Here is a 26,952-nt window from a genome sequence, read left to right as displayed (position 1 = left end):
GCCTAATTTGCAATAACAGCCACCATGGCCGAGCACTTTGGCAAATTAAATGACTTGAGATTCCCTTTCTACTGTAAACTGATAACTGTGTACAAAATTCTTCACTTTCCAGAGCGTCATTCTTATATTACTAAGTGATACAAATGTACTTTGTAGCTGTGCTCAACAATCAAAACCTTGTGAAGTCTAACATCTGTTATATTGCATTTTTGTCTATTTCATCTATGTAGCTAAAAATGGAATAGTCTACCCAACCTTTTGACAAGTTGCCTGTCTCACGGAGTCCCTTGGCAACAAATGTTTTTTTTTCCTGCTGCACAAGCCTCAACAATATCACCCTTGCATAACTTTCAAGTTAGTAATCGATATATATACTTTTGGCACTACGCTGACATAGCTGTAAGGAATCTAGTATACCAACTCTGTAAATACTTCTACCTCAACAACAGAAACTTCATATTTTGTGTTCCTCTCTACTCGCGTGAACTGCTATGTCAACTGCTACTATTGACACAAGCTTATGTCATACCTCATTGATGTCAGTATTTCTTTAATTGAATGGATCTCAACCTGCAAGACTATTGCTTATCTGTAAATTGATCTCCTTGTAAATGTATGCATTTTTCTATAGTCTTGGAAAAAAAACTTTGTTATACCTCACTGACATATTTCTACAAATGATATGATATTGTCTTTACCAGAGAAGCAATTTATTTATAAGCAGTAGTCGTAATGTCCTGTGCACCAATATTTCTCCTTTCACATCCTTTCCTCTCCTTTCACTTGATTACTCCTGTGCCTTGCTTCTTGTGTAATCTGCATTGTCCTTCAGCTGCTGCTTTTGCTGAAAGAGGAAAGAATCTGTGTGCACCCCTCTTTGCTGGTCATTCTGCCCCTTCTTGTGACCTTTCTTTAACATCTTTGAGAAGTGTGCTTGTGGTGTAACCATTGTCATTCTCTGCTTTATTTAGGCCTGTTCTGAGTCTTTGAATGTGCTCACCACCCCTGACATTAACATTTGTAAGTTTGCTGGATATTGCAGTTGCCATCTCAAACCTTTCTGCTTGCAAAGTCTGATTGCCTCTATAAAAACTCCTCTTTTTTCTATCTGGTCTGAAAGGAAAAATCTTGATCAATATAGACCTGTTTCTCTCCAATCATAAGTTTGGGTCCTAGCTTCCACACTGCCTCCAGTATCTCTTCTTTTAGCTCATATGTTTACAGGCGGATGATTATTGGCCTCAGTCTTTCTGCTCCTTCCCTAGCTGGCATTCATGCTGGTGGGTGAGCCCTCTCTATTTTTATATCTACCTTTGGAATATTCATCCATTCATGTCTTTTTTGTAGTTAACAGCTTCATGTCTTTCTGGGGCTCCAACCAGTTTAATATTCTTCCTCTGTGCTCTGTCTTCAAAGTCTATCAGCTTTGCTTCTACCCAGTCCAGTCTTGCTTTGCTTGCATCTAGTCTTGTCCTCAATTTAGTGGTTTCATGTACTGTGGTTTGTATGACTGTGTCATGTTAATTTCAGCCTTGTTTCTTGTGAACACATTGTCTGCTTTATTTTTTTTTTATTTCAGCCCAAATTGCTTCTACATCAACTGAATGCTCAGTGCTGCAGCAGTGTCTTTCTGTTCCATTTCTGCCTGTTTGCTGCCTTGTTTTCATATTTCTCCTTTGTTTTTCATAGGATACTCAACATATCTACCCTCTCGCTGTTCGATTTGAGAACACCTCTGCTAGTTTAGATTTTAATGTTCATTATTCTTTCTTGCTGTGGACCGGCATATTTCAGCTGCTGATTCAAGTGCTGCCATACTGGAAGTTCAGAAAGACTGGAATTTTGTTGACTTTGTTAAATTTGTGGGTGAACTGTAAAGCATATACCCCACGTAGTCGTTAATGTTTAAAAGGACAATGAAAGGAATGAAGAGGTAACCAGGTTAAAAATAAATAAATAAATAAATATATATATATATATATATATATATATATATATATATATATTAATATTTATATAAAAAATGTCATGATGCAAGTTGAATGTTATATTGTAAAGCAGTTTTGTATGTTGTGCAGTCAGAGGTATTTTCAATTAAAGGTGGAGTCTCATCATTGACTGCTGTGTATGTTAAAATAGTAAAACAAGCAAGTACTTTTTCTTGTAAGATATACAGCTTTACACTGCAAAAAAGATTAGAAAGGTTGTACAGAAGCAAATTAGACTTGGATCTACTACAAGTGCTTAGCAGCTATTCTCTTATGACACACTTGCTGCCATTTTCTTGAAAATACAAGTGCTCTATCCCAGTCCTACTTAGCCTTTCCAACACCTAGCCCTATCACACTTGTAGCCCTAACAGAACCCTAAATTTAATCCTAAAACTCCCCCAGTTCCTAACCCGATTCCTCATTCTTAACTCTAAAATTCCACTTTCCTCCCTAAACCTTAATGTCTCTCCTGCTGCTTAACTCTACAACTCTCTTCTAATTTCATAACCCTAAATTCCCCTTTCCCACTCCCTCCTTATGACTGCTACACTTACTTCACTCAAACTTGAATAATGTGTTCTGGTAGGGCTGTGTCATATGGTTACCAGAACTCCTCTTCAGGTTTGAGCACAAGCAACAGTCTGTACAAGCTATAAGAAGCTTGCATCCTTGGTTTCAAGACAATTGTATTTGTGTGCTTAGGACACAAGCACTTTTACTAGCACTAATAAAGTTAATGCAATGTTATGATCTTGGGGTGGGTTGTAAAAGTGTATGGATTATATTATATGTAGAATTACTATACTAATTTTCTTTTTACAAAGGTGAATGGCTAGACTAATACCCTTCGTTTAAGCTATAGGCAAGTTTTTTTAAGCAAATAGACTTGAAAAGTACAACAGAATGGTGAAAGGCATGGTAAATGCTAAGGTTCTTACATCTGTAAATTTTTCTATTAGAAATGCTGTAATTAGGAGACAAGAATTCTGTTCATGCAGGCAGCTGGCCAGGGAAAGTCTGTATAGTGTGTTCTGCATGAAGTTTCTTTCAGGAATTTGCAAAGTTGTTGACGTTTTTTCTCATTGCTTATTACTTTTACTTGGAGACCAGCTGTATACAGGTGCAAACAATTAATTGTTAAGAGTTCTGAGCGCTCTTTGTTGAGAGAAATGTAACATCTAAATGTTTAGTGGTAAGCAATTCAGTGAAAAATAATTTGAAACTGTTGAAGTGAATAAGAACTAAAAGCCTCCGCAGCAACCATAATACTTTAATGCACTTAATAGGATAGTGCACAATTTAGTTTATGTAAAGGCAGCCAATGCAATTTTTCTTATGGCCAACGGTTAATATTGAAAGCATGCAAGCTGTTTTTTTACATCTGGTAGTGAACAGAGATAAGAAATGGGTAGCAATCACTGTAAGTGGGAGAACAAGTGCAACCGTCAATTTAGGACAGCTGCTGTTATTTGGTGGGGTAAACTTAATTTGTTGAAAATGTATGTAGTTTTGTATGTGTTCTAAGTTAAAAAGGGGGATTGGGATCTAAAAGTTTTATTTAGTTTTTTTTTTTGAGTGTTTTCATTGAAGCAAAAAGTCTTGAAAATGAAAACATCGGTTCAAATGGACATGAGAAGAAGCAAGTGCTTAAACAGATCAGCCTGCCAAACATCAATGTGTGCATGTAAGCTAATAGCTGGAAATACGCATTCAAAAGAACTCTCATATATAGTAGTTTGCAATAATAGTTTTCTATCATGACTATTTTTTCCATATTATTATGGAATGTCCATGATATTACAAGTATAGGCAAAAAGCAGAGTATTGAATTATATTAAGAAATGTGGGGTGCAAATAACAGTGTTGCAGGAGACACATTTGCATAGAAATGAGCATGTGAATTTCACAAAGAGAGGATTTCAGGATGAACATTCAGCAGAATATCCAGGACAAAGGCAAAGGGGAGCAATAATACTGATTGATATATCGGCCCCAGTAGTGATAGAAGAGGGGAAAAGACAGTAACTGGTAGATTTCTTATAGTAAGTGCCTGTTGGCAATGGAGGAAGATTATGCTGGTATTTATTTATATTCCACAAAAAAGTCTAACTCTGGAGATTTAGAAAATTTTATAGAAATAATCGGCTTTCAGCAGGAATATTGTTTATGGGTGGGTATTACTGCCTGGTTTGCAATAGTGAAGATATGTTAGTTGGATATAGGATATAAAGAGGGAAAATATAATGAAAGAGGGTAGATTTTGAAGAAATACAAGAGAATGTTTGGTATGGAAAATCTGAATTCAGTAGCAGAAACTCATAGAATTTACATGTTATTCCACAAGTTGCAATCACTGGTTTAGACTGGCTAGAAATTAAATTTCACAAAAGTGTGTCTCTTTCATTGAAAGCTGTAGCACAGATCCAGTAACTATTTTAGGTCATGAACCAGTAAAAACTAAAATAAACTAAATATATTAGACCTCACTAAAATAATCACAGGCCCAAGGCAGATGCCATATGCTGACCAACTAAAAGAACTCCAGCTATACTCTGTCGCATATCGTCTACTCAGAGGCGATCTCTGCTTAACATACAAGGCCATGTCAAACCCAGAGCAGTTGGACATGCTACACTTAAAGAAATCCCAATCCATCAGAGCCACACGCTCCAGAGACCTAAACCTTGTCATCACAATGAACAAAACATGCTGGAGGGATAGTTTCCTGACCCAGAGACTCCCCAGACTCTGGAATAGACTGCCCATACATGTCAAGCAGAGCGCCTCCTTGTCCCTCTTCAAAAGGAACCTTGACAACTGGATGGGAGATAGGAAATTTATCTCTGGGATCACATCAGTCGGCCTGCTAGACAGGGGTCCAGGGAAGTAAATATTGTGGGAAGAAATAGCCAGGGAATTGTTATGGCTAGGCTTGTATAGGCCCTAGGGCCGGTAGCTTAGTACCAACCTATGAACCTATAAAGATCAAGGGCAATGAAGTGAAAATAAGACACTGGCACTTCCTACTTAACTGTTTAAAATGAGGAAATTTTAAGGAATGGGTAATATTTGAGTTATTAAGGATGATATAATTTTTTTCAGAAGGAACAGCTAGTGAGTGGGTTAAAATGAAAATGGAGTTTAAAAATGGGGTAGAAATAGAAGAAAGAGTGAGAGAGATGGGAAAGAAATAGGATTTATTTATTTAATATTTGTATATGTAATTTGTTTCCATTAATGCAACAGTCCTTCTCAGCAGTTTAATCGTGGTTATCGAAATCTCAACTAATTCTTAACCCCTCCAAGACTTAACCTAATGCGCTTTCATCCCAGGAAATCATGTGATCTTCCTTCTCCATTCCAAATTCATTCCTCCAACAACACCATTGTATCAGCCATCACCAAAACGAAATTATTAGGTGTTCTAATCAACAGTAGTCTTAAATTTGATCTACACATATCTCAATCCATCAGGATGACGCATATTAAACTTAGGTTCAATGTATAGAATCAAGCCCTACCTTATTGTAAACTCAAGACAGGATATAGCTCAGACACATCTACTTTCCCCTCTACTATATGCCTCTCCTGTCTTCACAAAGCTAAGTAAAACTGACTTATCCAAGTTGGAATCCTGCTATAATAAAATCACAAAGTTTGCTGCTTACACGCCACATAGCTCTTAGCACTGCTGTGCCGTACATCAGTTAAACTGACTGGAAGTAACCCACCACTTAACTTGTACTCAACTCACCGCTGCTCACGGAATTGTACATCAACCTGATAAACCCCTGCCCTTCAACAAATGCTCCAACCTTATTCTAACACCTGTCCTCTCAGATCCTCCAACAAGTCCTTATTACAGGTCTCCAAATCCAACAATAAAACTGGTGATTCTCTTTACCCTAACAGCATCTCTAAAATATGGAATTTCATCCCTCAGGCTCTATTAACCACAGATGTTAAGTTGTCTATCTCGCCTTCATTCTTGCTGGATGGGTTCGGAGCCGACCTCGGCTCCGACTCGGCCACTCTAAAAGCTCGAGAGTTGGTTCCACCGGCTCGAGGCTCCCCTTATATCCCACAATGCTAGGCGAGAGTTACCTCAGATCTCGTTTGCCGCTACAGCTTCGAGGTTGGTTTTTCTACCGGTTCCTGGTGAGTAACTTTTCTTGTGAGATTAGTCTTTCAAAACCTCTGCCTTCATCGGCTCCGGCTGGAGCCGATAAGTCTCAATCCACAGTTTCTGTGGCCCCCTCGGCTCCGGCCGGAGACGAGGTAGTAGAAGTTCCCGTGTCGGCTCCGACCAGACCTTCGAAGCCGACAACTAGGAAGAGGTCCAGGTCACCATCTCTTGGCTCCGTTCATTCGCCTCCAGGATCTCCCCTGCTGTCTGAACGGAGCCAAAGATCTCACTCCTCTAGGTCATCGAGGCTGTCGGATCATGACCTTCAGAGGGTAGTGAGTCGACTACTTAAGTCCGAGGCACTGGCCCAGATGCTTCAGAGCCCGACTCATCAGTCGATGCCTGCCCCGGTCCATCAACATATTCCTCCTTCGACTCTATTGAGCTCGGGCGGGTCGTCGGAACTGAGACTGTGATAGCGTCGGAGCCGATACAATTGTCTTCGGCTCCGTCGTCGGCTCCGTTTTCTTCCTTGGAAGAATCTCGGCGCCGGACTTCCCTCGTCGGCTCCGAGGGGGGAGTGGGATAGGACCCTTGTCCGACCCCCTCTCCTCTCGGTGCTTGCGCTGGTGAGTTCGGCTCCGACATCGGCCTCGAGCCATCACTGTCGGTGCCGAGGGGGTTCTTAGCTTCGGGCGGGGACCTCTGGCTCTGCCTGACAGGGGTGCATTCGAGGTCATGCGGAGTGTGTTAGAGCCTGGCTCTACTCCACAGTCGGCTCCGTCCGCCCCTCCCTCTATGGTGCCTCAGGCTAAGTCGACTCACTCCCTCATCCCGGACCGCAGAGAGCCAGCTCCTCAGGAACCCCTGTGGGATTTCATCCTCTTCGAGGCCTCTCCTGATTTGGCAGAAGAGCCCCTCGGAAGAGGAAGTGTAAGAGGAAACACATTGACTCACCTGAGTCCATCACGTCAGACACAGATTTGGATGATTCTGAGGGTTCCCCCCGTTCCCCTTCTGAAGATGTCTCATTTGCAGACATTCTGGAGATCCTGAAACAGAGGGGAAATTGGCCAGCCCTCAACCCTTCGGAGGACGAATCTGTGTATCTTGAGGCGTTTGGCTCTCGTCCTTCCACCTCCTGGGTGTCCCCCTTGACCCCCTCATGCAGGTGGTTGCTAAGAAGGCATGGACGGCTCCTGATTCAGTGGACCCCACTCCCAGGAGACCCTCCAAGTTCATAACAGCTCCAACAGACAAACAGTTTTTAACAAAAGGAGTTTCTGTGGATGCTATGGTGGTAGCTGCTGCCACTAAGAAGGAGCTAGCTGATCCTTCAGTACCTGTCCATCCACCTAACAAGGAATCTAGGTCCATGGATAGGTACGGGAAGCGGATGTTCTCGTCAGCGACATTTACCATGCGTTCGCTGAACTACCTGTGCCATTTTACTCGTCTTCAAAGGGACTTGATCAGGGAAGCGAGTGAAATGTTAAAGGATCCTACAGCTGCGGGTTTCAAGATAAGATGAACACGCAGCTGGCTACCCTTAATTCCATAACCAACTCCTCCATGCGCCTTCTTTCTTACGCGGCTGATGGAGCGAGCAGAGCCGCAGGGACAGGTGTGGCCTTACGTAGGCATGCCTGGATGCGGCTATGCAATTTTGCGGACCCCTTCAAGGCGTCTTTCACGAACTCCCGTTTGATGGATCATCCCTCTTTGGTCCTCAAGTGAAAGAAACCTTGACTAGGTGCGAGACTGATGGCAAGACCCTTTCTGCCGTCGGAGTCCGTTTTCTACTCCTTCCAGGCCTTACCCCAAAGGCCAGAAAGGTGGAAAGATGTGGTTCCGTAAACAATCTCAAGGGACTTCGCCTGACGACAGAGTCGTTCCCGCCAGAGGCAGAGGCGGAATAACAATGGTAGACGCCGCCATAGGGGCAGGGGTGTCCGTAGAACCAGGGCAATCGGGAAGCCTTCCTGACAAGCCCTTTCAGCATCCCTGAGGTGTTGCCCGACTGCCCATCTTCGGAGGCAGTCGGGGGAAGATTGTCACTGTACCCAGAAGCCTGGCTATCCCTGACTCAAGACAAATGGGTACAGTCCATCATCTCCGAAGGCTATTCTATCCCCTTTCTTCGCTTTCCAAATCAGTCAAAAAAATCCCTTCCAGATGTTCCACCCACTCAAAGGGATCTAGCAGCTTTGGAGATCTCAAAACTGCTTGCAAAAAGAGCAATTCAGCCAGTTCCAGCAGACCAGCAAGGATCCGGAATCTACTCAAGGTTCTTTTTAGTTCCAAAGAAAACAGGGGACTGGAGACCAATTTTGGATCTCAGTATCTTGAACAGATCAGTCAAGAAAACAAGATTTCGGATGGTCACGCTGCAATCCATCCTTCCCCTTTTGGGCAAAGGAAACTGGATGTGCTCTATAGACCTTCGGGATGCGTACTATCACATAAAAATGAACAGACGCTCCAGAAGATTCCTCCGCTTCAGACTGGGAACCAGTCATTTTCAGTTCAGGGCCCTGCCCTTTGGTCTCACCACTGCCCCGGGGGTGTTTACCAAATGCATGGCAGTGGTAGCTTCTCACCTGAGACGACAAGGATTCCAGGTGTTTCCATATTTGGACGACTGGCTCCTCACAGCTCCCACCAAGCATCTCCTTCTGATGGCCAGAGATTACACTTTTCGCGTTTGTCAAAAGCTGGGTATTTCAATAAATTGCGAAAAGTCTGTTTTGTCGCCTTGTCGTACTATTACCTACATAGGCGCAAATCTAGATACAATAAACATGTCTGCAAGACTAACACATCAGAGAATAACAGACATTCACAAATTGGTATCACTCCTTTTCAACAACAAAAGAATCAAAGCCAGGTTAGTTCTGAAGGTGTTGGGAATTATAGCAGCGGCCATACCTCTGCTTCCATTAGCCAGATACCACATGCGAATCCTTCAATGGATGCTATTTACTCAATGGTCATACCAGCAACTTCCAATGTCTCACACCATTATGATCACGCAAGCGTGCAAAAATCATCTCATGTGGTGGATGTCTTCCCCCCAGCTCTTGTCGGGAAGACCCTTTGTTCCACCTCCTCCGGTTGCTACTCTGACAACGGATGCCTCCCTGATCGGGTGGGGGGGGGCATTATCAGGGCAGGACGGTCCAGGGCACATGGCAACCAAACGAGTGCCACTTGCACATAAATGTTCTGGAGATGAGAGCAGTGCTTTTAGCGTTGCAAGCCCTTCAAGACTCTCTTCCCTTGGGAACGATTGCAATCCAGACAGACAATATGTCTGTAGTGTGGTACATCAACAAACAAGGCGGAACCAGATCTTACCCCTGTGTCGAGAAGCACTCAGACTGTGGCAATGGGCGATTTCTTCTCAGCGTTTTCTGATAGCAACGCACATCCCGGGAAGTCCAATCAAATTGCGGACAAGTTGAGCAGAGCTATACTCATGCCTCACGAGTGGTCTCTGAAAGACTCTGTAGTGAGAGAAATTTTTCTCAAGTGGGGTCAGCCTTGCTGCCATCTTTTGCTACTCCCCAAAACAGCAAGTGCAGAGAATATTTCACTCTATTCCCTTTACCAGGCCAACCCAGCAGAGACGCTCTAGTCCAAGTTTGGCCCGGGACTTCTGTATGCATTTCCTCCTTTCCCACTGATCTCTCAAGTAATACAGAAAGCTATCGCTCAGAAGGCCTCATTGATCCTCATTGCTCCTTACTGGCCTCGACAAGTGTGGTTCCCCTTTCTACATCGTTTTCTCTTGAGCGACCGTGGAATCTGGACCTAGTTCCAGATCTTTTGATCCATCAGTCGGGTCAGTTTCATCGCTCCCTCCCCTCTCTGAACCTCACTGCTTGGTTCCTCCAGTTCCAACCTTAGCCAGGCTTCCTCAATTATCTCACTCTGTTAGAGATATTTTGATAGCTTCCCATAAATCTTCCACTCGAAAGATTTATTTGAGTAAGTGGAAACGCTTCACATATTGGGCTCAAGGAAAGGACATAGATCCTTTCACTGCTTCCATCCAACTAGTCCTCGATTTTCTAGCTGAACTCTTCCATGCAGGTTCATCTCCTCTACACTTAAAGTTCAATTGGCAGCTATTTCTAATTTTCATGTGGGTATTTCTGAATCTGCCCTAATGTCCCACAAGCTCTGCAAAGCCTTTTTGAAAGGAGTTTTTCTTCTCAGACCTCCTATAAGAAATCCTCCTTCTCCTTGGGACCTAAATTTAGTTCTTGCTTCTTTGATTCTTCCCCCTTTCGAACCTGCAGTCTCCTGTTCTTTAAAATTATTATCATAGAAAACTCTTTTTCTGGTAGCTATTACATCAGCTAGAAGAGTTTCAGAGCTTCAAGCACTCAGCTGTCGTCCTCCTTATCTTTTGTTTCATAAGGACAGAGTATCCTTACGAACTAACCCGTCTTTTTTGCCTAAAGTGGTCTCGACGTCAAATCTGAATCAAAGCATTGATCTACCAGTCTTTTTTCCAGAATACTCCAATAGGTCTGAACAAAAATTACACTGCCTGGATGTTCACCGTCAATTGAGGTACTACTTGGATAGAACTAAACAGTTCAGAAAATCTGATCAGCTGTTTGTCTCCTATGCGAGAGCAGAAAGGGACTTTCAGTTTCAAAGGTATCATTATCCAGATGGCTAACATCTTTGATTTCCCTTGTATATGAAATTAGACATCAAAAGCTGCCTGATAAACCTAAGGCTCATTCCACCAGAGCTTTGGCTACTTCTTTAGCCTTCCAAGACAGACTGCCTATCGACACCATTTGTGCAGCGGCTACTTGGGCTACTCCTCACACTTTCATTTCTCATTATAAGTTGGATTTAGCTTCTAGGCATAGAGCTAACTTTGGTTCCACTGTTCTCAGGAGTCTGTTCCGTTAGGCCACCGGGACAAGGTGCTAGGACGTGGTCCCATCCAGCAAGAATGAAGGCGAGATAGACAACTTAACATATAGAAGTTATGTTCTTACCATAACGTTCCATGTTAGTTGTCTTCTTCTCGCCTTCTTCTTCTCCCACCCTCCTTCCCCCTGGCCTGGACAGACCTAGAGGAGTTGTGATTGTGACCTCTCTTTCTACCACCTCTTTCTTAGACATATGCTATCATGCATATTTCCTGGTTCAGGATGTAGGTCACCCTTCTTTCTTCCTGTTGTTAGAGGTGGACTCTGTTTTACAGTTATACTGTTACTATTTTAAGCTGGGGTTAGCTTACAAACGAGATCTGAGGTAACTCTCGCCTAGCATTGTGGGATATAAGGGGAGCCTCGAGCCGGTGGAACCAACTCTCGAGCTTTTAGAGTGGCAGTCGGGCCGAGGTCGGCTCCGAACCCATCCAGCAAGAAGAAGGCGAGAAGAAGACAACTAACATGGAACGTTATGGTAAGAACATAACTTCTATTTAACCCATCTCACTATAAAAAGCTCCTAAAATATTTCTTCAGCCAAAATTGGCTTTGCTCATGTACCAATCAAGGCTAAATCCATTCCTTACCTACCAGCTTTCATATTCTAAACTTCATCACTGCTATCCCTATCTTCTATACTTACTACCTCTTCACCTTTCCTTTCCATCTTATTCCTTTTGACTACCCTGCCAACTCCCATTCTCTTACTGTCCTGTTTTCTCTGTTTCCTATTTTGTATGTACAATTGCCATTTGATGAGTACATTCTACATGCAAAATTAGTAATCAATCTCTCTTATTCATTGTGAATTTACTATTTGTATATTGCTTGCCATTCAATGATATTATATTAACTTATGTTTTGTTAAAATTGTTTATCTCTTTTTAATCTTGTTAAAACAAGGACTATGATGTTTGCAGATGACATTGTGATCTGTAGTGAGAGTATGGAACAGGTGGAGGAGACCCTGGAGAGGTGGAGATATGCTCTAGAGAGAAGAGGAATGAAGGTCAGCAGGACTAAAACAGAATATATGTGTGTGAATGAGAGGGAGGCTAGAGGAATGGTGAGGATGCAGGGAGTAAAGGTGGCGAAGGTGGATGAATTTAAATACTTGGGATCAACAGTTCAGAGTAATGGTGAGTGTGGAAGAGAGGTGAAGAAGAGAGTACAGGTAGGATGGAGTGGGTGGAGAAAAGTGTCAGGAGTGATTTGGAACAGAAGAGTACCAGTAAGAGTGAAAGGGAAGGTCTGCAAGAGGGTAGTGAAACCAGCTATGTTATATGGGTTGGAGACTGTGGCAGTGACAAAAAAGGCAGGAGTCATAGCTGGACGTGGCAGAGTTAACAATGTTAAGATTTGCACTGGGTGTGACGAGGGTGGACAGGATTAATAATAAGTATATTAGAGGGGTCAGCCCAGGTTGGAAGGTTTGGAGACAAAGCCAGAGAGACAAGATTATGTTGGTTTGGACATGTGCTGAGGAGGGATGGAGAGTATACTGGGAAAGAGATGCTAAGGATGAAGCTGCCAGGTAACAGGAAAAGAGGAAGGCCTAAGATAAGGTTTATGGATGTGGTGAGAGAGGGCATGCAGGTGGTTGGTGTGACAGAGCAAGATGCAGAGGACAGGAAGAAATGGAAACAGATGATCTGCTGTGGCGACCCCTAACGGGAGTAGCCAAAAGGAGAAGAAGAAAATGTTAAATTGTGCTTTTGTTTTTTGCTGTGGAGCTTTTCTCCCCGAGCCTCAGCTGAAAATGGGTTTTTGCCCAGTCGGACTATCCCAGTAAACAAAAGTAAATAACTAAAATAAATAAACAGAGGAGTTGACAAAGGTTGCAGTTTTACAGAGTAAGGGGAATCTCAAAAGAATGAGTAGAGGCAACTAGAGTGCTAAAGAGAAAATAAGGGAGTATTTGGATATCGTGCATGAATTTAGAAACGTTGCTGTTAAGCACCTAATTTTTGATAACTACTTCAGAGTACAAAAACATTTAGCATGGCAACTTAAGCAACTGAAGATAGAAAAGGTTGTCACCAGATTTAAGCAGCCAATGACAAGAAAAAATAACCAAAGATCTACAGGGTATTAGAGATATTTCAGAAATGTTATGAAAATGTGTATAAAACAGAGGAATGTAGGAAACCAAAAAATGTGCAAATGAAAATATTTATAAAAGATTTAATGAATTATTTATTGTTTATTGACAGAAAAACATTTTTGGCAGAGGCTGAGGGAGAAAGCTCCATAGAATACAAATTACAGTGGTACATCAGTATCATTCATAATCAAATATACAATGGTAAGATTATTCTGAGGTTAGATGAAGATGAGGCTCAACAGTTAAGATAGGAGATGAGATAAAAATGGTTGTTTAATCAATCGACAGGCAAGTCTCCAAGAGCAGACAGTACTCCAGTCAAAGTTTGGAAGTTAGGGGGCAAAGTGATAAAAATCTGAACGATTTTAACAGTATTTGGCTGGTTCCAATCCTACCGTACTGGCAGAAAACAAGCGGTTAGATGGCAGCAGGCTTTCTCACCCTTCCTTGCTGTTCAGACAGGAGTACCCCAAGGCTCCATACTTGGATCATTCCTTTTCAACATTTTTACCAGCAACCTACATCCATCCTGCAGTCTCTCATCTGTAATATAATACGCTGACAACTCTACTGTCTTATCTATCTCTAATACTATCTCTGAACTACACACACTAACACGGAATTCCTTTATCTTTGTTGAAAAATGGCTCAGAAATAATTAATCCTTAACCCGAAAAAACTCAGCGCCTTCTCTTCCTACCTCAGACACTCTCACCTTAGTGCCCAGAAACCCTTCAGTACTTTTCAGTTTCTTCATTTCTATTTTCTGTACTGCACAAGAAAATGAAGTTGTCACCATATTTTCCCATACTTATCCCACATAGTTTCAGAAACGTTTGTCTTAACTTGCCTGACACAGGCTAGGCATACTATGTTTTTCTTTGTCACTTACCACTCACAATTTTACATCTTGCAGTTTATTGCTGAAGTCAGTGAAGTTCTGCAAAGCACATTTAAAAATAAAGTGAAACCATTTTCTAAAGGCCTAATTCTTGGAAATGATTTATATGGAGACTAAGGATGAGTTACATTGCAACACTGTATAAACACTCATATGTACTCTCACTTTTGGTTATTGAAGTATTGCATTTATCCATGTATGGCTGTTAAAAGACAATATAAAATACAAGAGGTACAGTCTGCTTTATCAGTTACTTGAAATATATGCCAGTCACACATGAATGAACAGAGGTGCTAGAGTCGCATGGAAACTTTACCTAAAAAGTGTTAGTCAAGATATTACCAAAGAATAGCTTTGAGTACTTCACAGAATGTTATAATTTTGTATGGAAGAATATTTAAATGTCCCATACAAAGCATTTTAGCAACTGACAGTTGGCACAAAGTTGAGGTAATTCAGTAGAAAAGAAACTGATACAGTTTTCAGCAACATTCTAAGAAGCCAGTTTCTATAGCTGAATGCAAACAAAAAAGTGCGTCATTTATTTTGTCTAGGCTGTGTCATGTTATGGGGGGTACAGACTCTATCATGAGAAGATGAATAAACTGAAAAAAATCATATCGGTATGAAAACCTCATGGCCGTTTTGGAGTATTTAAAATAAAAATATAGAGTGATTCTGATTTAATATAGCATATAATATCAAAATGTGATTAAAAATATTGTTTTCAGTTTCTGGATGATGTTTTTGTTTACCATTTTGTCTCGTCATAAAATATGCTTTAAAAGATCTGTAGATGGTATTCCTGTTGCTGCCGATTGAGTCTCTAATCTCTTGGTGTCCTGCTCGGTAGAGTCTACCTATTTTTCTATAAGATCTTTAGTATTTCATCTCATAAATCACGTCTTCAGTATTCCTTATGCGTGACCATACGTCCACATATTTCAATTTTTTGTATATTCTCTAGACTGTAAATCACTAGTGTATGTTGAAAATACACACATTTTTACATTCTTTGGAAATTTGGTCTATAGTTCGATATAACAGCTCCTCTTATTGTGCCCGTCTTCTTAGAACACTAAACAGTCACTACCAGTTGTGTGTGTACAGTGTACTATCCCCTTTGTATATGCATGTGCTGAATTAATTAAATGCATTCGTTCCAAAGCTTTGTACATATGGTATTATGTTTTAAGTAAAACTTTGAACGTGTTTTTGAACTAGTAATTGCATTTTGATTGTTCTTTGATAGTAATTCATACTTTTGCTGGAGCTTTGATTGTGTTTTAACCTTGACTGTACTTTTGATATTGATTGTGCTCATATTGTTCCTTGGACATCATTTGTAAATGGTCTCTGCCCAAATGGACATTCCCAAAACAAACAAACATAGACAGATTAATCCCTATGAATGAAATCCACTGAGCATTTTTCATCTGTATTGATGTTCTCTACAGTATCAGTAACACTTTCATTTGTGTTCCAGCATTATAATGCTCCTTTTCATTGTTTTCAAAACCTATAGCTTATGTGCAAGTGCAACCATTATTGCACCATGTGCAAGTCATATCTGCCCTGCAGCATATGTTTCTGTTAGTGTGAGTATACTAGTGTAGTGCAAGGGTCTTGTTGCTGTAGTTAAGGTGTGATACATGTCTCCTTGCCATACCTTGCTATACTGCCTCCAGACTAGGAAGGAGAGATTTGGGTTGCTAGTGCTTGTGCCTTAGAATGCTGAGGGTTGGGTTTACATTGCTGATGTTTTCCTGCCCCCACTGCTTTGAGTGGGGGAGCACTGCACTGCCAGCAGTGGCTGAAGTGCATTATGTCTACACAGCACTGCACACAACATTCCAAGTTAATGCATCTTTATCTTGGGAGATGCAGTATGTGAACACTTAGGCAACTCTTCTACACTCTCTCTGGGCTTCAGAACTGCTGTGTGGACATCTTTGATATCTGTTTGGTAGCATAGTTCATTTTGCTATCACTGTATGTTTGTTCTACTGAAATTGATCTTGGTGCTTAGACTGCAGTTTTACTTATGATCAGAAGTTGTTGCTTTCATTTACTCTTCAACCTGTGGGACACTGATCTGGGATGGATCTGACTCCTTCGTATTTTCCAGCATCGGATTTGAGTGCCAAGCTTCTCCTCTACCCATAATGCCCCTGTCTCCCTCCTCCCCTCAGAGCTAGTTTGCTGCATGTACCGCTAGCATTGTGGTCCATTGCTCCACGCTTTTTGGCAAATTAATTTGATATTTTAATACTATCCTTCAACCTTTTCTATATTCCTTTCCAACCCTTCACATTCCCCTACCACTTGCGGTCAGGCGTCTGTCTTTAGCTTAAAAAAACAAACAAAAAAAAAAAAAACGTATTCCCGTTTCCCCTGTCTATCTTTACTTGAGAGAGAGAGAGAGAGAGAGAGAGTGTGTGTGTGTGTGTGTGTGTGTCTGTGTATGTGTATATGAGTGCTTGTGGGTTCTCTCTCCACTTCTTTGGGTGAGACACCCAAACCAGGGTTCAGGAAGTGCAAAGAGTGTGGCCGTAAGCTTTCCACCGTGGATGGCCACACTCTTTGTGTAGTCTGCTTAGGGGTCTTGCATCTGGATTCCTCCTGTTCGATCTGCATGGGGTTCATTCCTTGCGCATTGATCGACAGGAGGAATAAGCTGATCCTTAAGGGCCTCCTCCCTCCTCCTACTGTGAAGGCCCAAGCTTCTTCTGCTGCTTCCTCCACCCCCGCCTCTGGGACTCAACCTCCTGCTAAGAGGACCGAGGACAGAGAGATGCACAAACCCGAGACCGAGATAGGCTGAGGAAGCGGTCCCGCAACCGCTCTTCCTCGGCCGAGCCTCCAATGAAATCTCACCCGTCTCCTAGCTCAGGTTCACCCTGGCTCCATTCGCCTTGCTTCTCCCTGGAGCCAGACGTGTCTCTGGGCCTTTTCCCCGGTGTCGGCTTCCCTTCACCAATGGTCTAGGCCGGTGTCAGTGGCCTCCTCTGCCAGGTCCACCTGTAGTCTTTCCGAAGCCAAGGTGGATAGGATGATGCGGAGATTCATCTGCACTCAGATTTAGAGAGGAGTTTTGTCTACCCCCTCCGGGGCTGGGGGGCATGCAGTCTGTCTTTATCCCGATAACTCCTTTTCTGATCCGACCCCTGGCTTCGGAGTATTTGGGTACGAGGTTCCTCGGTGTCGAGGGTTGACAGCTATGGTACCTCGACACCGACCATTGCCCTGAGTGGGTCGGCTCTGAGCTCAGAGGTGGATCTGGAGGGGTGGTATTGGCTCCAAGTTTTTCAGAGCCAGACTTTCCACTCGGAGTCTCAGCGCTTGGAGGTTCGGCTCTCCCTTTGACTCAGAGCATTATGGACCTGGTCGTGGTGCCATCTCCAGGGGTTTGTTCTCCTTCTGCTTTCGACGTGGTGGAGAGTGTCCTCTCTGTTCGATCGAGACCCTTGATGCTCTCATCCTCTGATTCCATCCTGGCTCCCTCTGTGTCTGGCTCAGATTCTGCCATCCTACCCCCTCAGGGACAGCCTGCTGACTCTTCACCCCAGGGAGCTCCCCCACGGGAGCAGCCTGAAGTTTTTGAGTCCTCCCCAGAGACCCTCCTAAGGAGAATTCTCGAAAACATACGTATAAAAGGAAACACTTAGACTACCCACTGGAGTCTCTCATGGAGGACACTACTTGGAGGGAAGGGGAGGGTTCCCCTTGGTTACCCCTGATGATGTCTCTTTTGGAGACATCATGGAAATCCTTCACCAGTGTGGGGGATGGTCTGCCCAAAAAAAACTAACCCTGATGATTCGGTGTTCCTGGAGGTATTTGGTGCAGGACCCTCTACATCCTGCGTGTCCCCTCCTACGGATCCCCTGGTGGATCTTATTACATCTCAGGCGTGGAAGGAGCCTGACATGGTGGAGCCCATCCCCAAACGCCCTGACAAGATCCTCAGTGCCCCATCAGATAAACTGCACTGGTCAAAGGCATCCCCTGTCGATGCCATGGTGGTGGCGGCCACCAAGAAGGAGCTCGCGCAGGAGAGTTCCCCAGTCCATCCACAGGACCGAGAATCTATGACCATGGTCCATTTTGGGAAGCGGGTTTACACTTCAGCAATGTTCTCAATATGTGCGCTGAACAATGTAGCACACTTTAGGCTGCAGCGTGATCTGGTTAAGGAGGTCTCTGAGTCTGCCCCAGGGTCCCTGTCGGTGGAGGAGAAGAAGGTGTTTTCCTCCCGGATGGCCACCCTTACCTCCATCTCCAACACTTCTATGCGGCTGCCTATCCCATGTTACCGAAGGTGCTGCAAGAGCAGGCGTTGCCATCAGGTGTCACACCTGGATATGACTTTGTGCTTTTTTAGACCCCTTTAAGGCATCTTTTACAAATGCCTGTTACGATGGTTCCATTCTGTTTGGAAAGACTGTTCCACACACTGTCCAGAGCGAGAAGGACAGGAGGACTCTGTCTGCCATCAGAATACGCTTCTCAACTCCTCAACGAACCTTTTCCGGAATCAGTGAGGGGTGAAGAAGATGTGGTTCTGGAAGGCTCAGTGTCACTCTCAGGACTTTCCTTTCCCCAGAGGCAGAAGGTTATTTGACTTAAACCGCGCTCACGGCAGAGGGGGTCCGAGGAACCAAGGGTCTTGAGATTCCTTCCTGGGCAGACCAGCGCAGCAGCCCTGAAGTGTTGCCCAGCTGCTCTTTTCTAGAGGCAGTCGGGGGTTGACTTTCGCTATACCCAACGGCCTGGGAGTCTATCACCGACGATCGTTGGGTGTTGCAAATCAAATCCAGAGGCTATTCAAGTCCCTTCATCCAAATGCCATTCCCTCACAATCACCTCCTGGATGTTCCACCTGCACAAAGGGAGCCTGCAGTAGTGGAAATTTCCAAGCTGCTCAAAAAGCGAGTCATCCAGCCCATCCCCCCAGATGAGTCTGGATCAGGCATCTATTCCAGGTGTTTTTTGGTGCCAAAGAAGATGGGGGACTTGAGACCGATCCTGGATCTGTCATCCCTAAACTGGCAGTTGCCAAGACAACGTTCCGGATGATCACACTCCGATCTATCTTGCCCTTCCTGCAGGAGAATGACTGGATGTGTTTGTTGGACCTCCAAGATGCATACTATCACATCAGAATGGACAGCTACTCTCGGAGGTTCCTCTGCTTCCGGCTGGGGCCAAATCATTATCAGTTCAGAGCACTACCCTTTGGTCTCACCACAGCCCCCAGGGTGTTCAAAGTGATGGCAGTGGTAGCAGCTCACCTGCGGCTGTAGGGTTTCCAGGTCTTTCCCTCCCTGGACGATTGTCTCCTTTTCCGCTCCCTCCAGGCCTCGACTCTGCCAAGCCAGATATTTCCTTCTCCAGACCGGCTACCACTTGGGCATCACCAGAAATCTCAACAAGTCCTTGTTGAACCCGGTTCAAGTTCTAGATTTTATTGGAGCACAGTTAGACACCATTCAGATCAAGGTTTTTCTAACTCCAGACAGACTTCAGTCCCTCAAACATCATGTCTTGTGTATCCTTCAAACTCAGTTGCCATCAGTGGAATCTTTCTTACAGACGTTTGGGTCCATGGCAGCCACAATCACCCTCATGCCCACAGCCTGGTTGCACATGAGGGTGCTCCCATGGATTCTTGTGGTCCAGTTATCATTACTAGATATACCGTTGTCCCATCCTGTTCGCTTATCTCCAGCATGCAGGGATTCTCTTCTCTGGTGGATTTGATCCCCGGATCTTCATCGGGGTCGTCCGTTTATTCTTCCTGCCCCCACTGACCACGGTGAACATAGACACCTCTTTACTTGTGTGGGTGGCATTGCTTGGGAAGGACAGTCCAAGGCACGTGGTCTTCCCTGGAGACCCGATTGCATATCAACCTCCTGGAGATGAGGGCAGTGCTCTTGGCATTGCAAGTTCTTCATGCCCATCTTCCTCTAGGGACGATTGCCATCCAGACAGACATGTCTGTAGTCTGGTACATCAACAAGCAGGGGGAACCAGGTCTTGTCCCCTTTGTCGCAAAGCCGTGGGAGTGGGCAATCTCCACCAGCCATTTTCTCATGGCAACGCACATTCTGTGGAGGTCCAACATTCTAGCGGACAAGCTCAGCAGGTCTATCCTGATGCCTTACGAGTGGTCTCTGAATCCTTCAGTAGTGAAACAGATCTTTCTAAAGTGGGGTCAGCCTTGCTGCGATCTCTTCGTCTCTCCTTCCAAAGCGAAATGCAGTGAGTTTTTCGCTCTTAACGTCCCACAGGGGAAGTCCCCAGAGAAGCTCTGTTTCGTGCTTGGCCCTCTGGTCTTCTGTATGCTTATTCTCCTCTTTCCCTGATTCTGAAATTCCTTCAGAAAGCTCAAGGGCTGGGGAGCTCAGTCATCCTCATGACCCCATTCTGGTCTCGCCAGGTATGGTTTCCTTCTCTATGGTCTCATGTGATGTGTCCTCCCTGGATATTAGATCCAGCTCTAGATCTGATTTTACACCCAGATCTGGCCAGCCTGAAGCTTACTGCTTGGCTGCTTCAGCTCCCGTGATAGTTAGGACTCCCGGGTTATCTTCTCCAGTTAAGAAGATATTAGTTGTGTCTCATAAATCTTCACTAGGAAGGTTTACTCTAGTAAGTGGAAACACTTTTCTATTTGGGCTTCGCAGTGTGACTTGGATCCTTTTACTGCCCCAGTTGCTGTTATCTTAAGAGTTTCTGGCAGGTGTTTTTCAACAGGGTGCCAGCTTTTCTATGGTTAAGGTCCAATTGGCAGCTATTATATCTAACTTCCATGTAGGAGATAATGCGGCTTCCCTGGCTTCTTCTAAGCTTTGTAAAGCCTTTTTGAAAGGTACCTTTCTACTTAGGCCTCCGATCAAGGACCCAATGCCACCTTGGGGTCTTACGTTGGTCCTTCAAGCCTTAGTTTCTTCCCCCTTTGAACCTGCAGCTTCGGTGGACCTGCAGTTTTTGTCTCGGAAGATGGCCTTTTTGATTGCCGTTACGTCAGCTAAAAGAGTGTCGGAGCTCCAAGCCTTATCAGTTAAGCCTCCTTATATGGTCTTCCATAAAGACAGGGTGTCCTTGCGCACTAATCCTTCCTTCCTTCCAACAGTGGCTTTGGAATCAAACATTAATCAGGTACTCAGTCTCCCTGTTTTCTTCCCAAATTTTCAGAATAAGGGAGACTATAAATTGCACTTGTTGGACGTCCGTAGGGAATTATGTTTTTACTTGCACAGAACAAAGTCTTTTTGTAAGTCTGATCAACTTTTTGTTTCCTACTCAAAGCCCTTTTTAGGGACTCACAATAAGAATAATGGCATCAAATATCCAGGCTTCAGGTTAAAAAACATTTTATTGTAAGAAAAAAGTAAGCCCTTTCACCAACATATAGATCGCTTCATCAGACTAACTTAATGCAACATCACTCCACAATTTAAAGCACTCAGTATCCAATCAGTAGCTCTACATAATTAAACACATATACCTAGTAAAAAGCACATTTATATAGTATAAAAATCATTAGAAATTTACCTAGATTTTATGCAGACTGTAGAACCACCAATTTAGTATATTTTAGTTTTTGTACTATATGCCACACTTTTTACATTGGAAAGACAAATCGTCCTTTTAAAGATAGAATATTAGAACACTATAGGGACATAAGGAATTGTAAGGAAAATAATGCACTAGCACAACATTTGCTATGCTTTGGTACTGACCATAATTTTAAATTCATGGCTATAGAGATCATTCATACTAATATTAGGGGTGGCGACATTACGAATATTACTGAGGCTATCGAACAAAGATGGATTTTGATGCTACGAGCAGATAAACCACCAGGTCTCAATGGGGCCACCTCCTTGAAACCTTTTCTTAAGGCACGTTCTTTGAAACACTGAAATGTCACTATGTTTTTATTTATTCATAAATTTCTAATGATTTTTATACTATATAAATGTGCTTTTTACTAGGTATATGTGTTTATGTAGAGCTACTGATTGGATACTGAGTGCTTTAAATTGTGGAGTGATGTTGAACTAAGTTGTCTGATGAAGCGATCTATATGTTCATGAAAGTGCTTACTTTTTCATACAATAGTGTTTTTTTACTTGAAGCCTGGATATTTGATGCCATTATTCTTATTTTGATTCTCGATACAGTTGTTTTTGGCATCAAATAGTACTCTTTGGTCCTGTTTTTGTCGTTTTATACCCTTTTTAGTGAACCCATATTGAAGGTCACCATTGCTAGTTGGATCTCTCTGTATAGTTCTGGCATATTTAGCTAAAGGATTATCTACACCAGGTCATGTCAAGGAGCATTCTACTAGATATATGGCTACTTCAGCTGCCTTCTGGTCCAAAGTTTCATTGGATGAGATTTGCTGTGTGTTTACTTGGGCATCTTCGCCTACTTTCATCTCTGACTATACAAGTTGGATCTTCTGTCCAGAAGCAGAGCATCCTTTGGCTCAGCCGTGCTGCACAATATCCTTCCATAAGGACCTCCCATTTCTTTGGTAGCTGGGGGCGCTGTCCCATAGGTTGAAGAACAAATGAAAAGCAGCAACTAAGATGGAATGTTATGGTGAGTACATAACTTCTTTTTTTTAGTTCCTTCTACTTTAAATCTAGGTGATACTTTGAAGAGTAATTTTTCTGTGGGATTTATTATTGAGGATGTACAGTGATTCTCAGTACTGCATAATGCTGCCATTTTAAAATGACCCTATCTACACCTTGCTGTTTTACACTTCATATAGACCTGTTTTGTTAGTGTAATATACATATACAAAATATATTGTACCATTTGATGCAAAGGCATAATGAATCACAAAAAAAAGAACTAGATGGTGTTGCATGTGCATTTGCACCCCCCACACACTACTTTTCATCAAAATTATAACACAATGCAGTTGTTTCTAGTTTCCTTGACTTCATAAGTATTAGTAAGAGGTGACTGGTCCAAATACAGACCTCTCTCTGCTGGTCTAAGAGCAGCATTCTGTACTGTAAGATGTATTAATGGTGATGCTGATGGGTGTTCAGTTAGCCTAATGCTTCGTCTGATCTATTGGTTTTATTAGGTAGCAGGTGCCTGTGCACCATTGAAGGTCCTGATTGTGGATTCTATTCCTGCCGTGATTGCTCCAGTTTTAGGGAGTAAACATGCTGAGGGTAAGTTTCTTATCAGTTATATGTTTAGGTTTGCAAAAACAAAAACTGATTCTGAGGAGTTTATGATCTTGTGGGTTTCTGCTACTGAGAAAGAAGAGCGTAAGTATTAGGATTCACTTTATGGGCAGGTTATAACTTTAGTAAGATAGTGGAATACATAACGCCATTTAGAAAGGAATTAGTAGAAGAATATAAACTCCTATAACCATCTGAATATTTGAATGCTGACTGACTGGTGATCTCAGACACAGTAGATGTTTTAATTTAATCTAGTTCAAAAAACTCAGATTTAAAATTGGCTATATTTTGATTCACAAAATTGCTTTATGTGTGTGTGTCTTGTGAACAGGATTTTTTCCCTGAACCGAGTACCAGGATAGATTCCAGATATCTTTGTTTTTTTTTTTTTTCTTGAACATTTTAGCTTGTTATGTTGTATGTTTAAAAGCCTTTATTTAAAAATGTGCTGTCAAGGATCCTCCTTGACTGGATGTTGATTGGGTTCACCTTCTCTACCCATATATTTTCTTATGGGACATCACTTTGGGCATACTGGCAAAATCAGCAGGCAAAGTAGAGTAGAATTGCTAGAACTGAATTTATCTTCAAGTCTAATTGAATACCTTTACAAAGCGGACCCTGTTTCTAAAAATCTCACCAAGATGACACTGATAAATAGACTGTATTTTATATAGCATATATCATGGACCAATCAAAAAATAAAAAAAGACAACTGGGTGCACAAGGATAAAGTGCCCAATCCTGGTCTGCGCACTGGTGCCAGGACTGGGAAAAATGACAGTGTAGTATCCTCAGGACATGAAAACATCCCTAAAATGGAATTAGCCCAGGCTTGGGGGGGGGGGTTGCCCCCTCTGTTGTAGAAGGAAGTAGTTTCCACAAAAACTGCCATAAAGATTGGAGGAGTGGACTACTGAGAATAAGGAATAAATTGTGTATTGTTGCTATTATGCAAGAAGCCCAGAATTTCTAGATAGAAGGTATTCAAAAAGATTGAGATAAATTAGGGGAAAGGAAAATACTTGCACAAGAAAACCTGTCAAAAGCTTCAATTGCAAATATATGTTCATTACTACAGCAGATCCATGCAAAAATGTATAGACTAAGGAACTCTGGGCCGTTTTGAAAAAGAAGTGACCGAGGAAGTGCGAAAATCTAAAAGAACAAAACCTAGAGAGTTTTGAAAGGTATAAAAAAGAAACGTGGACATGGGAAGAGAGAGACTTGATGTGGTGCAATATTTTTGCAAAGGAGATTGACAAATTAATCAACAGAAAAAAAGCAGCTCCAAATATATTTGAAAAGAAATATATGCAGAAGCACCCAGATATGGAAAATTTCTCAGTGCAAAAAATAAGATCACAAAGGGGGAACGTAGAACAGCAGATGAGTAAAGTAGAAGTTAAAACAAAAGCTGAATTTATGGAATACTTGCATGTAATACCTGCAAAAAGAAGTATTTAGTGTAGAAAGCCTAACACAGGTTATGTCGCAGCATGACAGAAGGATGAGTCCCCAAAGTGAGGAGAAACAGGTGGAGCGGGAGAAATCTGAAGAAGAAATATGGGCATGGGAAAGAAAAAGATTTAATAGGGTTCAGTATTTATGCATAGGGGAAGGCAGAAGTAATCAATATAAAAGCAGCACCAAATGTATTTGAAGAGAAATACAGGCAAAGGCATCCAGATTTGAAAACTTTACAATATGAAAAAGAAGAAGTAAACAAAGGGGGAAAGTAAAAAATGATTAGTAATGGAGAAGTTGAAGAAATAGAAACTGAAGTTATGGATTACCTGTGAAGTGAAGAATTTAGTGTAGAAGGTCCAACTCTGATAATGTCACAGCATGATTGAATGATGAGTCCTCAACTTAAGGAGAAACAGGTGGAACGGGAAGTATCTGATCACTTGCCACATAAAGATGGTCTAGAGCCTTCAGTAGCAAACCCATACACAAGTTCATTTGGAGTTGCACACCAAGGGAAGGAGCAGGAAACAGTGGCAACTCTGATGCATTTAATGTTGCGGAGTGATAGGCCAGTGATTCCGCATATGAAAGAGCAACGGATGACGCAGGATGCAGCTGAAGAGAATATGTCATAGGAAGATATTCTGAATTTTTTTGTAGAATACCCGCAGGAAACAGAGATGCAAAACGTTCCTTCTATCAGCATTTGCAGTGCAGGTGCATTACTTCACTATTTAGGTGCTGATGCGACAGCTGAATTTACTGCTCTATTTTTTTTTAACTCTGATCCAATGTGACCAACTAGACAGATTCCTGTGCTTGTTGATTTTAGTGAGTACAGATGCCCACGTTGAAGCCAGCATGATGGAAAAGTGTAGCACTTAAGGGAAGCGCTAGTTACCCTGAACCATTCCTTTCCATTTACTTGTTATAGAAAACATCTCGATCTGCATCTCAGATACATGCCTTTACACTAAAGTGCAAAAACATCTATTTGAAAGCAATAGAGTTTTAATCGCATTCCATTTCTTTGGCAAACGATATTATCTTAAAAAAATGAAAATGATTCTTTGTAATTAGTGCTTTCCGTAAGAGCTATGCTTTACTAAATAGACACATTCAGCCATACGGTACATGCAACTGCCACAGAGGAAAATGAAATGCTACAATTTTTTTCTGTCCTTTTTGCAGTAGTGAATGCTGGTGCTGCCAGTTTAGAATGCAATTGTAATTTGCACCCTAGATCAAAGTCATTCTGTTGATGTCTTGACTTCCGCACACCTTATTTGTTCCATTAAATAATCCAATCACTTGGGCAGGGTGATTGACTGTCATGCGATAACTGACATGTTTTTATATATAGGTAATATGGGTGATGGAAGGGCAACAGAAAGAGTAAAGTTATATCTTACAGAACTGGCAAACAGATCAGATTTGTTACTAGAAGGAAGTCAGGAAGTGATTTTTTTTTAAATAAGTAATGCTGGTAATGGAAGAGCAACAGCAAAAACATAACCTGACATCTTAGCTATTTCTGAAACCTGGTTAAAACCTCATATAAAAGATGCTGAAATAGTACCACCAAACTACGTTATCATCAGAAAAGACAGGTTCCACAAAAAGAGTGGTGGGGTATCCATTACTCCCTATAACAAACCCATTCCTCACTTCTCCAATGCAGAATTAGTATTAGCTGTATTTCAATTAAATAAACACAAAAACATTTGCATAGCCTCACTTTACATCCCCCCTGGAGACAATATCTCAGTACTTGAGGATATCCTATCCTGGCTTTCTACCAATATCAGTAATGAAACTATTATCATGGGAGACACAAATATTAATTGGTCTTCCATTCATTCCCCTACACACCCCCTAAACATCAACCTATACAAGTACTCTCAGCTCATCAACCTCACTACCAGGCCCTCTAAAGACTTCTCCAGTGGCAGTACCCTGGACTGGATCTTAGTCTCTCACCCCCACTACTGCACTGATAGTGGAACTCTTCCTGATTCCCTCAGTGACCACCTTCCCATTTACACCAGACGTCTTCCATCTCCATTACAAGTAACTCATAATTACATCAGCACTCGCTACCTAAAAAACTTCAACCCAATAACCTTCTCAGACTCCCTAAAATCAATAAATTGGAACCCCCTAAAAACT

The 26,952-nt window shown here is 42.4% G+C and overlaps 1 protein-coding gene across 2 annotated transcripts in view; it reads left to right on the top strand.

Moving 5' to 3' along the window:
• Positions 1 to 26,952, top strand: part of RAD51D (RAD51 paralog D) — a 332,412-nt gene that overhangs the window by 206,068 nt on the left and 99,392 nt on the right. For both annotated transcript variants that reach the window (XM_044054143.1, XM_044054142.1), the window contains exon 7: positions 23,205 to 23,295. In XM_044054143.1, the coding sequence (XP_043910078.1) occupies positions 23,205 to 23,295 (91 nt within the window). The remainder of the gene's footprint in view (positions 1 to 23,204; positions 23,296 to 26,952) is intronic.

The sequence above is a fragment of the Protopterus annectens genome, chromosome 13.part0 (genome assembly GCF_019279795.1).
Source record: "Protopterus annectens isolate FY-2018-M chromosome 13.part0, PAN1.0, whole genome shotgun sequence".
In the NCBI taxonomy this organism is placed as follows: domain Eukaryota; kingdom Metazoa; phylum Chordata; order Ceratodontiformes; family Protopteridae; genus Protopterus; species Protopterus annectens.
The sequence above is the reverse complement of the archived record's forward strand: the minus strand, read 5'-3'. Positions and strand labels throughout refer to the sequence as shown.